At 39.8% G+C, this 13,018-nt stretch overlaps 1 protein-coding gene across 6 annotated transcripts in view; it reads left to right on the forward strand.

The window, feature by feature from the left end:
* Nucleotides 1-6,505: 6,505 nt before the first annotated feature.
* ralgapa2 (Ral GTPase activating protein catalytic subunit alpha 2) overlaps nt 6,506-13,018 on the forward strand; it is a 95,349-nt gene continuing 88,836 nt past the window's right edge. For all 6 annotated transcript variants that reach the window (XM_086273756.1, XM_086273750.1, XM_086273755.1 and 3 more), the window contains exon 1: nt 6,506-6,755. In XM_086273756.1, coding sequence (XP_086129882.1) covers nt 6,650-6,755 — 106 coding nt within the window. In that variant the 5' untranslated portion in view covers nt 6,506-6,649. The remainder of the gene's footprint in view (nt 6,756-13,018) is intronic.

Genomic DNA, 13,018 nt, shown 5'->3' on the forward strand with positions numbered 1-13,018 from the left:
TAAAGAGCAGCGTATACCATGAGTGTGAGAGTTTGATAAATAAATCTTGCCAGAATTAATGGGCATTGCCTTGCGTCGCACGTCTTGTACTGCAGATGCTCGAGTACTGCATTGTCTCTGAAGCACTAAACCCTGTTAAAAAAACAAAAAAAACCAATTCAATTCACTAGATAAACGCCCATCTTTGAAATGCAAGGACGTTTGCCTTTAAATTGAAGAATGTTCTTTTGCCTTGGCACAGAGATGCACACCGCTGAATCGAAGCATTATTTCAGCTCCTTAACCGATCACCGCTGGAAACAATTCTGTATCAGCATTTAAAGGTACAAGGCTGTAATTCAGAAGGTAATTTCACATCTTAACAGAATCCAATTAAAAGCATGGACATTTCAATTAAACCTCCCCCCAGCTTGTCGCTACAGTGTCACAGCATAAGTGAAATTGGAATCAGATTACGGAAAGAATCTGAAGAAGTGTTTTTCAGCGCAATAAGGATCACGCATTGCTGATAGAGACCCCTGTCATGCATACTGCAGGAAAAAAATAGCCCTTCTTTGCTAACATTAGTCATTTAATTCTCCCTCGTTATTAATTTCACAGCAGATTACCTGAGAAGATACAAAATGCTGTCAGCAAAGAGTTTTAATTAAGTATGGGGTATGTTGCTAAGAGTACCTTATGTGAAACTGCTGCCTTATAATGCTCTTGTTTTAATTACTTCAGAGTGCCCCCTCATTAACCTCTGTGGAGATGTGCTCCAAACTGCTGGCTGAATTACACACACTGCACTCCGAAATTGCTTATATCCACATACAGATACTTGTATTAATATTTATATTACCAGAAATGATACGACTGTTTCCAGTTCTTAAAAAAAGAACTTTTTTTTTTCAATTTCAAAGTAAAAGAAAAAAACAGAAGCATTAGGAAATCTGTGCTTTGAACTTCCAGCTGTGAGATAACCTTGGTGGCTAAGGGCACCATGACGACCCCTGGTGGGAGGTGTAATTTCAGATTAAAAGCCTGCATTTTTGCCTTATTAAAAAGAGAGGGAGAGAGAGAGAAAAAAGTCAACATATAGTATGTGAGTTTTCTATACAGCACGTCTAACAGTGAGCCTGAAAATGTATTTAATTGAAATAAATATTTCAGAATTATCTCTGCTGTTCTGCATGTAATAATTACAACAAAGCGTTAAAAAAAGAAAAAGGAAGGTAAAATATGGATAGTCCCTTTCTGAGGTGCTGCATTGAACCAAACAAAGATTGCTTTTGTTTTATCATTTTATTGCTCCGTGGCGCGTCTCTGTCAGGCAGCTGTGGGTGGTCGCTCAGCCTGAAAATGTGGGTCGCTGTGGACGTTTCCCTTTTGATCCTTTTCATCCTGAAGTTTCTGAATGGTCTGATATAGATTTCAAACATTACTCCAAAAGTGGGCTCCTGTTCAAAATATGCGGATGCACCACTGTCCACCCTCACACCTTAATGTGGTTTAACAGGATACATTAGCTTTTAATGGCACTTAATTGTACAAAAAGGAAATCCATAACCACATAAGGAGAAAAGTCAAGTATTTCCAAGCTCTTTATAAGAACAATTTAGAGCAGACAAGTGCTTTTCAAACCTTGGATTGGAATCAGTCCGACAGTCTGGCCATGAGAGCGGTGGTGTGCATTTGTAAGCCTACAGTGCCACCATTTGGTCGTGTTGGGGAGCGTCACTTGCCAATCTTAAAATAACAAATTATGTTTGGTTATGCATCAAAAGTCCTGTTTAAAAAAAAGAAGAAATAATTAAACAACAATCTTACAGTTGCCACAGTAAGAGTTTTAACTCTGCACTGAACCAGTTTTCAGGAAACAGTGGCTCTGCGGAGGGCTTCAAACTCTGCCTCAGCGTCGGGTATATGATTTCAAACATGAGCTGGACCCGAACTCCTTCCAGGTGCCAAATTAGAGAGGAAAAGATCCAGTCCCATTGTTAGTGTTGATAGATTATCGTAGGTCCGTGCCATCTTAGATAACGAGCAATAACCTGCTCTTCAAGAACAGGGGAGGTTTGCCAAGAAGGAATGGTGATTACAGTCAATTAAGACTGATGACAAAGCACCAATAATAACCCAGTGTGTGTGTGAGCATGTGTGAGCTTGTTTTATTCACTCATTCTTCCAAACTACCCTGCTTTCTGTAATCAACATCTGTTGTGACAGGCACCCTCCTCCTTTCTCAGAATGGCCCACTTCAGATAATGAGTGTCATACCAAACTGCAGGGCGAAGGCTGATTTTACTCCTCTTTTTACTCCTCCTCTTTGGCCTCTGCTCTCACTACCCTCTGTTTTCCTCTCTATCATTCAAGACATCCATTATTGGGAACCTTGAAAACGAGAGACAAATGCTTTCACAGCATTGTCAGTGGTGGATATGTGGGGGTGACAGAAGAACAGAGTGCAGTCTTGTTTTCTTTAATGAAAGCGATGCTTCACCGTTGACTAAATTTCTTGTTAATGTCTTTATTTTACATTCACAATTTTGTTTTTTGGTATTCAGACAAAACATGAGAACTTGTGAGATTTTTCCTACAGATTATTCTGTTATTGCCATTTAAATGGATTCTGTCAGTCTTATCTGCACCGATGCACCTGCATCTGCAGACCTATGGCTATGAAGCATATTTACTCCTTGGGAAAAGAAAGAAATCCAGATCTGCAGCCTTTGCAGCTCAGCAGGTTTGTTTGCTTCAGTGGTTTAGGCGCCATCTTCTGGTAAAATAGGTCAACTCCAAGAACCTAGGATGGATGGTTGTGAGGACAATAATTAGAAAACAAAAAAATAGTATTACATAACGTCATAAAGGATCTTTCCATATTTAAAAAAGTTTCCACCTGACCCCTCAGAATCACATAAAATTAAGCCATTTGAATTTTAAACGCATACTATGAGCATTTCCTGAGTTACAGCCTCTCAGTCCACCTCATTCACCTTTTTCTACAGAAAGTTTGAGCAAAGCTTGTACAACCAAATCTTTATGAAAGTCCACAAGTTGGTAAATATTCATAGCACAAATTTTACATGGCTTCATTAAATACACTACACATTGTTCTAGAATATTTGCAGATCCTAAGGTGGGAAGTGCCCCATGATTTTTCATATGTAGCGGTGGCACGGTAGTTGTATAAACCTTTATTTTTTCACATAAGGCTAAAAAGATTTTAAGCCTGCAGTCGGATCTGTGTTTTTAATCAGTTACTAAGAAGTGTAAGTAAAATCATTTTAGGTCAGAATTGCTTACAAAATGAGACAGATTGGTTCAGACAAGTAAAAGTGTGAAACTGCACTGAATGTCACTTTAGTGGGTTGATTAATAAATCTATCCATGTTCTTCAAACTTAATATTTATCTCAGAACGATGTTCTGAAAAACATAAAACCTAGTAGTGTCATGAGTACAGTGAACTCTTTTTAAGGTATCATAACCGTGAGAGTACTTAAAACTACAGAAAAGCTTTGCTGTTTTGAAACTACCTTGTATTCTTATATTAATTCATCAAAACCTCCAGTTTAAAGTGTCAAGTGGCAGCAGCTGGAATGAGCAGTGAAGCTGTTATACTTTCATTCTCTTTTTAAGTGTCACCATAGCAGGGTGTGAATATCAAAAAATGCAAGTCCTTTTAATCTGAAAGTTGGGTTCCACGGTTCATTTTTAACTTCACTCTAAAAATTAGTGCATTCGGCTCTGAGAGTTTGCAGGAAGACATGAAATATTTTGAATACACCCTCTGACGTGTTCCCAGGCTTCCAACTACAGTGAGATAAAGTGCAGGCTTGTGTCTGCTTTTATACATATATAGCAGAGGAAATAATTAATATTAATGATCATTTACCAAGAGGCAGCCAAGAAACCTAAATGACTTAAAGTTCCTCCTGAGATGTGTGCGAACCTGGTGACCAACTACAGCAAAGGTCTCACCAAGGGTTTCTCCACCGCGCACTAAATGATGACTTCCTTGAGGATCAAATATTTATTTCACTTGGTGTAATGTGTTAAACCGAATTTAATTTAATGTGTTTTTTTCCGGACTTTTGGTTGATATTCTGTCTCCTTCCAAAAAGTGAAACTACCAGACAAAATGAGAAGCTGTAAAAAATGAACGACTGAGTGAACTGGGATCTACGTGCAGAGAAGCCAAAGAAAAAGCAAGATTAAGACCTAAAAAGAAGAAACCAATATATAGCGGGCCAAGGAGCAGCATGGATGAAAGTGATGTTCAGTGCCGAATGACAAATCTGCAGTGTGAAACATTTAAAGACGACTACCTGAACAAATTTTCTGGCTAATGGGGTTGCATATCAGGTAAAGTACCGGGCGGCATGACCATCATTAACTCAGCACTATTCACACAGGATCACACTTGCATGTTGGGCATTTTTCTCATCTGACAGAAAGTAGGTTTGGTGATAATGAAGCCATTTTTCAGGATCATAATGCATCTTGCTGCAGAGCAAAGAGTGCTCAAAAAGGAAGCTAATATCAACTTCGTGCCATGGGCAGCAAACAGTCTGGATCCAAGTCTGATTGAAAATTTATGGTGGAAATTGAAAAAGTAAATTTCCATAGTGAGCATCCATGCTGGAAAGCTGATCTGCCAGCCGCTATTTGGGAAGGCTGGTTGAGAGAGCAGGTTGATACAGAATATTGCTTTTCATTAGTGAAATCCATCCATGCCTCAGAAAAATCAGGTCGTTATGAAAGCCACAGGAGATGCAATAAATTATTAATTTTGGTGTTTTTGTAGATTACGCCATCATTTTCCCCTCAACATCGAGTGTTTCCATTTCTACTTTATCTGGAAAAAATATAGCGTTAATTAAAATAATTCCATTTAATTTATTTGAGGCATGTTTGGCTGTTAGACAAAGAAGAAAAGCAATAAGAGTGAAGGTTGAAATGATGCTACTGAGACCTGCTAAGATGTTTGATTTGAAGATGGTGGAGCTGACAAAAAGACGAGTGTTAAGGTTTTTATTGAGTGTGACCAGGATGGAGAAGATTAGAAATGGCTACGTCAGAGGAGTGGTTCAGGTTGAGCACTTTGGGAACAAAGTTGGAGAGGCGAGGTGAGATGATTAGGACATGTGCAGAGGTGGGATAGAGCATATACTGGACACAGTGGACAAAGGATGCTGAAGATGGAGCTGGTCGGCGGGAGGAAAAGAGGAAGACCTCAGAGAAGATTTATGGACGTAGTGAAGGAGGACATGCAGAGGGCTGGTGTGACAGAGAAGGATGGAGCCAGGTGATTCCCTGTGATGATCCCTAAAGGGAGCAGTTGTGTCATAATTGTGATTTGTTTATGTCCTTCAAAAAGTGGTGATTTCATTTGTCAGTTACCCTTAGTTTTGATATTACTTTCATTTATTTTATTAATATGTGTGAACATACGCACCGTGTCCCTCTCTAGCTTTAGTGTTAGAGACTAAAAGGGAAAGCATTCTGTACATTCTTTCAAATCTTATTTTAGTTAGTGTTTCAAGAGCATATTATTTTAGTTTGTTTTTGTTTGTTTGGGTTTGTTTTTCAACCCAATTATACTTTTATACTTCAATTCACTAATTATACTTCACTCACCTGATGACCTTGTGTTGGACAAAATGGGCAATCACTACTTTATCTTTAATTTTCATGAAACAAATTTTAATTTGCAAGCACATTTCTGTTTGTTGTTGTTGTTGTTGTTGTTATGCCAAAAGGTGATTTATGAAACAGGATTTATGACTGGGGTCATATATAAAAAATAAAGAAATTACCTCTTTTACAAGTATCTTTATGAGTCTGAGTTATTGTACCTACAAAAAAAAATCAGAACTGTGACATTATCCTTGTTACAATTTCCTCTTGGTTCGATCTCTTGTAAAACACATTTTTAATTTGAATGACATTAAAATAAAGAATAAACTTTCTTTCTGTTCTTTCTGTTTAAAAATGTCTTAATATCATTCATGAAAGACACGTTGAACATAGGCCAACAAGTCATTTACAACAGTTTAAATACAGACAATCATTTTGGGGAAAATATGGAAATCACTTTTTCTTATCAGTGTATATAGTATCATGAATATCCATCCACTGCTCCTCTACTGTAGTGTTTTACCTTAGACACCAGAGGGCGCTTGGGAGCTATATCAACCCCCTTTTATCAAAATAAAGAGGTATACAGTCTCACAGTCCCATTTTTAAACTAAAGCTTGCTGCCAATACTCAAACTTTTAGACAGGACAGTGCACTCAAGTCCACTACTATCAGTTTCTGAAATTAAAGTAGACAAACTCCTCCGTGGTGCTTTGAAAAGTCTGTTCTTAACCTAGAAAACTGAAATGAGTAACCTTACTTCTAGCAGGGACGGAGAGTAAAGCTGAAGGTGCAAGGTGTAAAAGACATAAACACGGAGGCGTATTCATGAGGTCTAACCACGCCTCCGTTAGACTGCGCTTCCGTGTTTACACACCCACAAAAATAGGAGACTCCAGCGGCCGTCGGGCGGCTGTTTACCGAGCAAGCAGAGTAGCAGTGAGGAAAGTGACAGCCACACGGGAGGCTCGGTGTATGGTGAAAGACAGGTGATTTCAGCTTCCACGGTCGCATTTTAAAGCGTAATGTTCACTCGAAGGGGGCATGGAGACGTCAAGAAATCTACACAGAAAGTTCTGGACCCAAAGAAGGATGTGTTTACCCGGTTCAAACACCTCCGGACTCTGTTAGGTGAGTGAAATGTCACCGGGGAGCTGGATGCTGCATCGTCGAGGCTTAGCTAAGTGGAGCTAGCTAGCTGGCACCAGCCGACTGCTAACGTCAAACAAGGCGTCAGGTCAGCTGGCTGCTTAGTGCGAGTCCAGCCGGCTGACCTGTAACATGCATCTGCATTATGCCGGTACCCTCTGCTGTTTGAAGTCTTTGTTCATTTAAAATATGAGACAAATCGCACTGTGATGAGGCATGGATGCTAGCTAATACAAGCTAGCTCCCCTGCGGCTACCTAGCCAGCCAATAATGCTAACTGATGCAGGGAAACAGATGCCGAGAACAGGCTTTGCTGCTCTTCGGTCCTGTGCCATCATTATAGTGTTAAACACGTAACTGAAGCTTCGTCATTCAGCATCGATTCGCACAGGTTGAAGTCTCTGTTTGGACTTTTGGAGAGAAGACAGGGCTTTCTTACTGCAGGTTACCTTCCCGAGTTTCAGTCAACTTGCCTCTACCTTTTTTTGAGAAATTTGACATGATATTGACATAAACGTGTTACACAAGAGCAGTCATTTATTTTAATCCACTGGACAAGGAAGTGCAGAATTTATGAGGCTCATAAAACTGTTGTCTTCTTGCGCTGCGTTAAAAAAAAAGAGACACGACTATGTTCTGCAGTCACCTGACTTGTGTTGTCCATACGAGCTGTTAAACGGTCTGAGTTTGCACGGCTTATTCCATTGATAAACTGTAATAATGACAAGTGAATGCTGAAGCTACACTGATTTAAGCAGAACCGATGACGTGCAAGTTGTACATTTTATCATGCCGAATCATATCAAAGACAAAATAAATGCAGTGCTGGAATTTGAAGGCACCATCATCTTTTTTATAAATGAAGAGCGCATCCATTGGCTGAAAAATATATGTGATAGGCTAATATCTGGTGATATGTCACTGGTGTATTATTGGTTTCTCGTATTTGGAACTCAAACGTTGTATTAGAGGCCAGGAGGTCAAATGTTACAGTCGCCTCCCATCAGAACTCTGTTGACAACATCATGAATGCTGTACTATATCTTGTGCTCTTCTGTTATTCTCCGTGCTTTGTCAGTAATCGAGGTCAGTGTGGAGAGGAACAAAGAGATCTGGAGAAAAACTGCAATCTGCTCACTCTGAGTGCAATAAATCATGTCTTTCAGAAATATCATTCAAAGTAGGTCATGTATGTGTATTTCTTGACGTGGACCACACAGAGGTGAACATCTAGGCAGTTAATTTTCTCTTGTTTTTATTTGATGATTAATGGTTATATCCCCAGAGTAGCTGGAAAACAGATGCAGTAAACACAGTTTCTTCTCTTGTTTTCATTTAGATTTTATTTTATTTATTTTTTTACATAAAGCTTTGAAAAATATTGGAAACCTTTTTACATATTGTCCCAAAATACACACGATGACTGATTTGGGTAAGTTTTAGTTACAGTAAACACTAATTGCTTTTAGTTAGAGAACTTTTAGAGCTTCTAAAGTTTGGTATGTCTGTGGTGGCAGTGAATTTCAGAGGAAAGTCCAAGCACGTTTGCCATGTTTAGAGTTTAAACCATCGGTTCATTGACACGTGCCTGCTTGTAACCTTTTCATATAGTGACTTGTTATCCAATTTATTGATCCTCAGTACTGCAGCAGGATTGTAATAGCCACTGTCAGCCTAACAGTTGTAGCTTGAGCAAAGCTGTGGGAAGTTGATATGGTTGAAGTTTTTTTGCTATCATAGCAAACTTTCAATGTCAAGACTAGTACAGCCAAGGTGGAGGTCAGCACAGTGCTCTGCCTGCCATCTGTGTTTTTCTTTCCCTCATGTGCAGCTAAAGATAAGGCTGGTCTGTTTGTCCAGCAGCTGATAGTTGGGCCGACGTTGCAATCTCCCCCAAATTCCCAGATTACACCGAGCTTGCAGTTCAGGAAGGATTTCCTCCTGGTTCTGCTGGTTCCTGTGTGGCAGGAAGCTTGATGAGAGATGGGGGTGAGGTGGAGGACAGGGCAGGACAGGGACTTGGATAGAGCTGACCTTCTTTCACCAATCACGCTGTTTTATCTTTTTGAAATATTTAAATGTTATTATTCATAACACTAGCAAGAGAAGACATTTCCAGAGGCGGCAGGCTGGAACAGCTTCTGGTGGGAGGAAATTTAATATGTAGCTTCTTGTTAAACTTTACAACCTGTATGTCAAGCATCCACAGCTGGGGTTTACCACACTTATTTACTATGTTCCAAGGAGAAGATACCATTAAGGCACAGTTTGTTTTTTAATGACTCTTATGTTTTCAGTAATCCTTTAATTTCTGCACAGAAGTTTTCAACCTGCTCGTCTTCTCTCAAGGTCATTGTCTATTAAGTTATCCAAAATTTGACCTCTTTATGTCATTGCCACACCAACACCAGAAATTTGGTAAACAGGCTTGTTAAATCAGTGGTACTATCAGCAGTATTGTACTTGAAAGGACAATCTGTGGTCTGGGCTATTTTCAGAGTGGCCCTCTATTGGTTTTCTGCTCACTGAGCCGATCTGTGGGATAGAGTGTGAAAGCTGCTGCATGTTAATTTGCTGGTCATGCCTGGCTGCATTTGGCTGAGGTTGTTAATTACAGGAGCCCAGCAAAACCACCTGATCACTCACTGCTTCACACACTTGTGGCACCAACCGCTTTTCCTTTGACTTCTCTCTGTGCGAAGTCTTTCTCATCCTCGGCCCCCACCTGCTGAGCTCGCTGTGCATCCCAGTGCTCCAGGTTGTTCATAGTGACCTGGAGTATGATGATGAAAGTGTAGGAAATCCTTCATTGACATGAATGTAAACAACAGTGTTTGTCTGGAGGAATACCCATTGTATCCCCGGGGCAGTATTTCTTTTTTAGTGCCAAGTCAGCTATAAACGAGTCACGCTGCTGCATTTGAAGCTCGTAAATGTTTAACTCAAAGCTTTTCGTTTGTGAGGACTTGAGACCGGGTGCCTTGGTTGAAGGAGTAAATTAGCTGTTGTTTCTTTACTTTTCAGCTGGTGTAAACAGGCTCAGCTGGAATCTGCTTGTGAACTGCACTGGAACAAGTGTTGCCAGTGATAACACTCAGGTGTGTTTGTTGTAGGTCTTGGTATTTTTAAGTTTGCAACCAAAGGTAAACCTGGGGAAAAAATGAAGCTCTGTACTCATCGTTCACAAAAAATGAAAATGGTGTCATTACACTCTGCCTTTCTTCGTGTGCTGTTGTGTGGGTCGGGGTCAACTGAAAGTGCTGCTGTTAGAGGAGGAAATCACAAGTTGAAGCACCAGGGGGGAACAATGAGCACAACACTGGAAGTGCTCTCAAGAAGGTCCTCTGTGTGGCTGAAGTAAAGGCTGAGATCACTTGACTTCTGATTCTGCCCCATTTGTACAACACTCAGGTTAGACTTGTGAACAAGTCCAGCCTCTTACCATCTTTTATCCCACACTGCGTAGGCAGGATATCAACACTTAAAAAGTGTAGTGCAGTTCAATGCAAGTGTCATATTAAACTGTCCTTTCAGGATTTTATTAACCTTTCACAGTCTTGAGTTTTGTTTCTTATTTTCATGCTATCACCAACTAAACTTGTATCCAAGTCATCATGGATGATTAAAGCTTTTTGACACTAATTGGCATAAGTGGACTCTTTAATGTTACAAGTAAAATAAATCTGACCACTTTTAAACCAAAACATTTACCTGGTTTCCAGATAAATGAAGAAGTATGCAGAAAGAAATCATTGTTAGTTCCCTGTCAGATAAACGGTTAATATAATGATGTTAGAAGCATTGTGTGCTGCTTAGATTAGATGGCAGCTTTAACAGCTCTGTAGTGTTGCCTATTACAGCAGCACCTCCTCTCATAATGGTCTAGGCATTTAGCATCTTAGCACGTACTTAACACGTGCTAAATGCCTTATTAAGAGAAGCACAGAGATGCTTCAGAATAGAAATGAGGAATATCTAACACTGTATAATCATGGAATAGTGTAAAGCTGCCTGATTTGACTGTACATTATAAATTGTTGTAGACTTTATCAGTTAAATTTATATTTAATATATATTTGCTCATAAAGGTGAATGTTTTTAACTGCTTTATATTAGTTGATAGGGTCGGCAGGACTATGACTCTGTCATGGATATCAATTATTTATTGTGTTGCAGTGATATCTAACAAGGTGGTCATGTTAACCACATGGTTTATTTAGGCTGGAGGGGAAGATCTATTTCCTTTCATAAAGTCTATAATTTTTACTGTCTTGTCAATCAAGAATGGGAGCGGCTACTGGCATCAACAGGTAGACGACGCTTCTGCAGCAAAACAGAACTTAGCCATGCAGGTTATCAAATAGTCACTTCTAGATGTTATTGTTACTTACTGTGCTGCTTCACTGATTTAAGTACCCTTTGAGTCAGTAATAAAACCCAAATATGTGTATATCATGGTGCAGTTGATCGTAATGAAAGTGTCAGCTTCAGTCTCTCGGGGCTATTTATCAGAAGCAGCATCGCCCCCCTCCCTAGAGACAACTAGACTTCTTAAAAATCGATCCTTAAAAGAAGAGACTGGATTATAACTGTCATGATCTCAAAAATGTAAAAGCAGCAAAACAGGTTTGTTTTTGTCCACATCTGCAAAAAGGCTCATGTGAGCCTATTACAGTGTGAAAAATGGCTGATGATCTAACAGATAGCTGCTGGGCAGACGAATGTAAAACCTCATCCACGTATTTGTTTTAGATAAATCAGTGGAAGAGCTTTTTTAAAAGAAGTTATAGAGGAACTAAGGTAAGCTGGGGAAAAAGCTTCAGTTCTACATAAAGACTGAGTTATCTGGCCACACACAGGAAGCAGGTGGAAGGTGAAAAACGAGTGTTTTGACCAGTAGTTGTCAGAGTCACTCTGGTAAATGAATGATGATTTATTTATTCATTAGCTACATTGGAACAGATCAGAGATTAATAACTCTGTAGGCAAAGAGCTTCAGGCTTTAAGAACAAGATTAAAAAGTAGATGTAATAAGAGGAACAGTTTGTTTCCACCCTTGTTTCTGCTGTTAATGTTGGTGGCTTCTAAACTGGTGGCAGAGTCAAGATAAGCATTTGGCAGTACAAAGAAGTCCTATCCCGCAGTCCCTGGGTGATTAGAATTGCAAATCATGGCACCATAAAACAGAAACTAGCTATCGCGCATTATAAATGCTGGATCGGCACACCTCAGTAGGAGTGGAGGGCTCTTATTAGTGTTAAGTTGATGTTGAAGTACGTCCATACCGTAGTAGTGACAGTTTTAGGGTGTCCCGTGTCTGTGTTTTCAGGTGTTTCTCATACACCATCAGAATAAACTCTGGGGCCATTTCTTTGAGTCTTTTGGAAATGTTCTTGGCTTTATTTTCTTTTTGCCATCACTGCTGTTTATCAGAGCCCACATTTCAGATATAAAGATATGTTTAAATCACATGCTTTTGAATGAATTCCTTTCCTCCCCTTTTAGCTACAGGCCAGCTGATGAAATGGAGAGAAAAACACCAAAACCCTGTGTTGTGCTGTGGGTGATCTGTGTTTCACCCACTGCTAAACCAGTTTGACAGGTTTCACTGTTGACCTTTCCTGTTTTTATAATGGCCAAACTTAAACCTAGCCCCCGTGTTTTACTGTGGCAGCATGTTATTGAGATCTGATCTCAGGGTGGATTTACATTTCATGTTGCCTTTTTGAATGCACAAGCTCCCGCTAATCTTAAGCAGTTTTAAAGCCAAGTAAAAACAAACACTCAGGTTTGGCTTACAGTCCATCAGATTAGTAGTTTGAGTAAAGCACAATCGAGGCTGGTGTTTGTTTCAAAAATAGTCAGTGACAAATTGATATTCAATGAAAATAGAACCTCTGTTTGGGGTTACACACTTGCAGGTGTTCATGTGACCTTGCCTTGTGGTCAGCTGTTGCGTCTTTACCTGTCCACTTGTTTCAGTTTGGTCTTTCGTTTCCACAGCTCTCAATAAAAGTAAAGATGGTGCGTGGAGAGGAAGAGTGAGTGTTGCCAGTTTAGCAGCTCAGTTCTGCGATAAGCTGTTTTCTAATGTGTGGGCTCAGACTGGGATAAGGTCAGGCTTTGCCAGTTGTAGCATGACCACTTCACACTGTGCTCTCTGTAGACTCATAGGCCCCAATCTGTTACACAGCTAGACACTAACTGCAAGTCAAGAGGCATTCATGCAGTGTTTGGCATGGTGG

The sequence above is a fragment of the Aulonocara sp. 'chitande type north' Nkhata Bay genome, linkage group LG19 (assembly GCF_057382095.1).
Source record: "Aulonocara sp. 'chitande type north' Nkhata Bay isolate Kocher_YH1m ecotype deep benthic linkage group LG19, A_spYH_male_GT1.1, whole genome shotgun sequence".
Taxonomy (NCBI): Eukaryota; Metazoa; Chordata; class Actinopteri; order Cichliformes; family Cichlidae; genus Aulonocara; species Aulonocara sp. 'chitande type north' Nkhata Bay.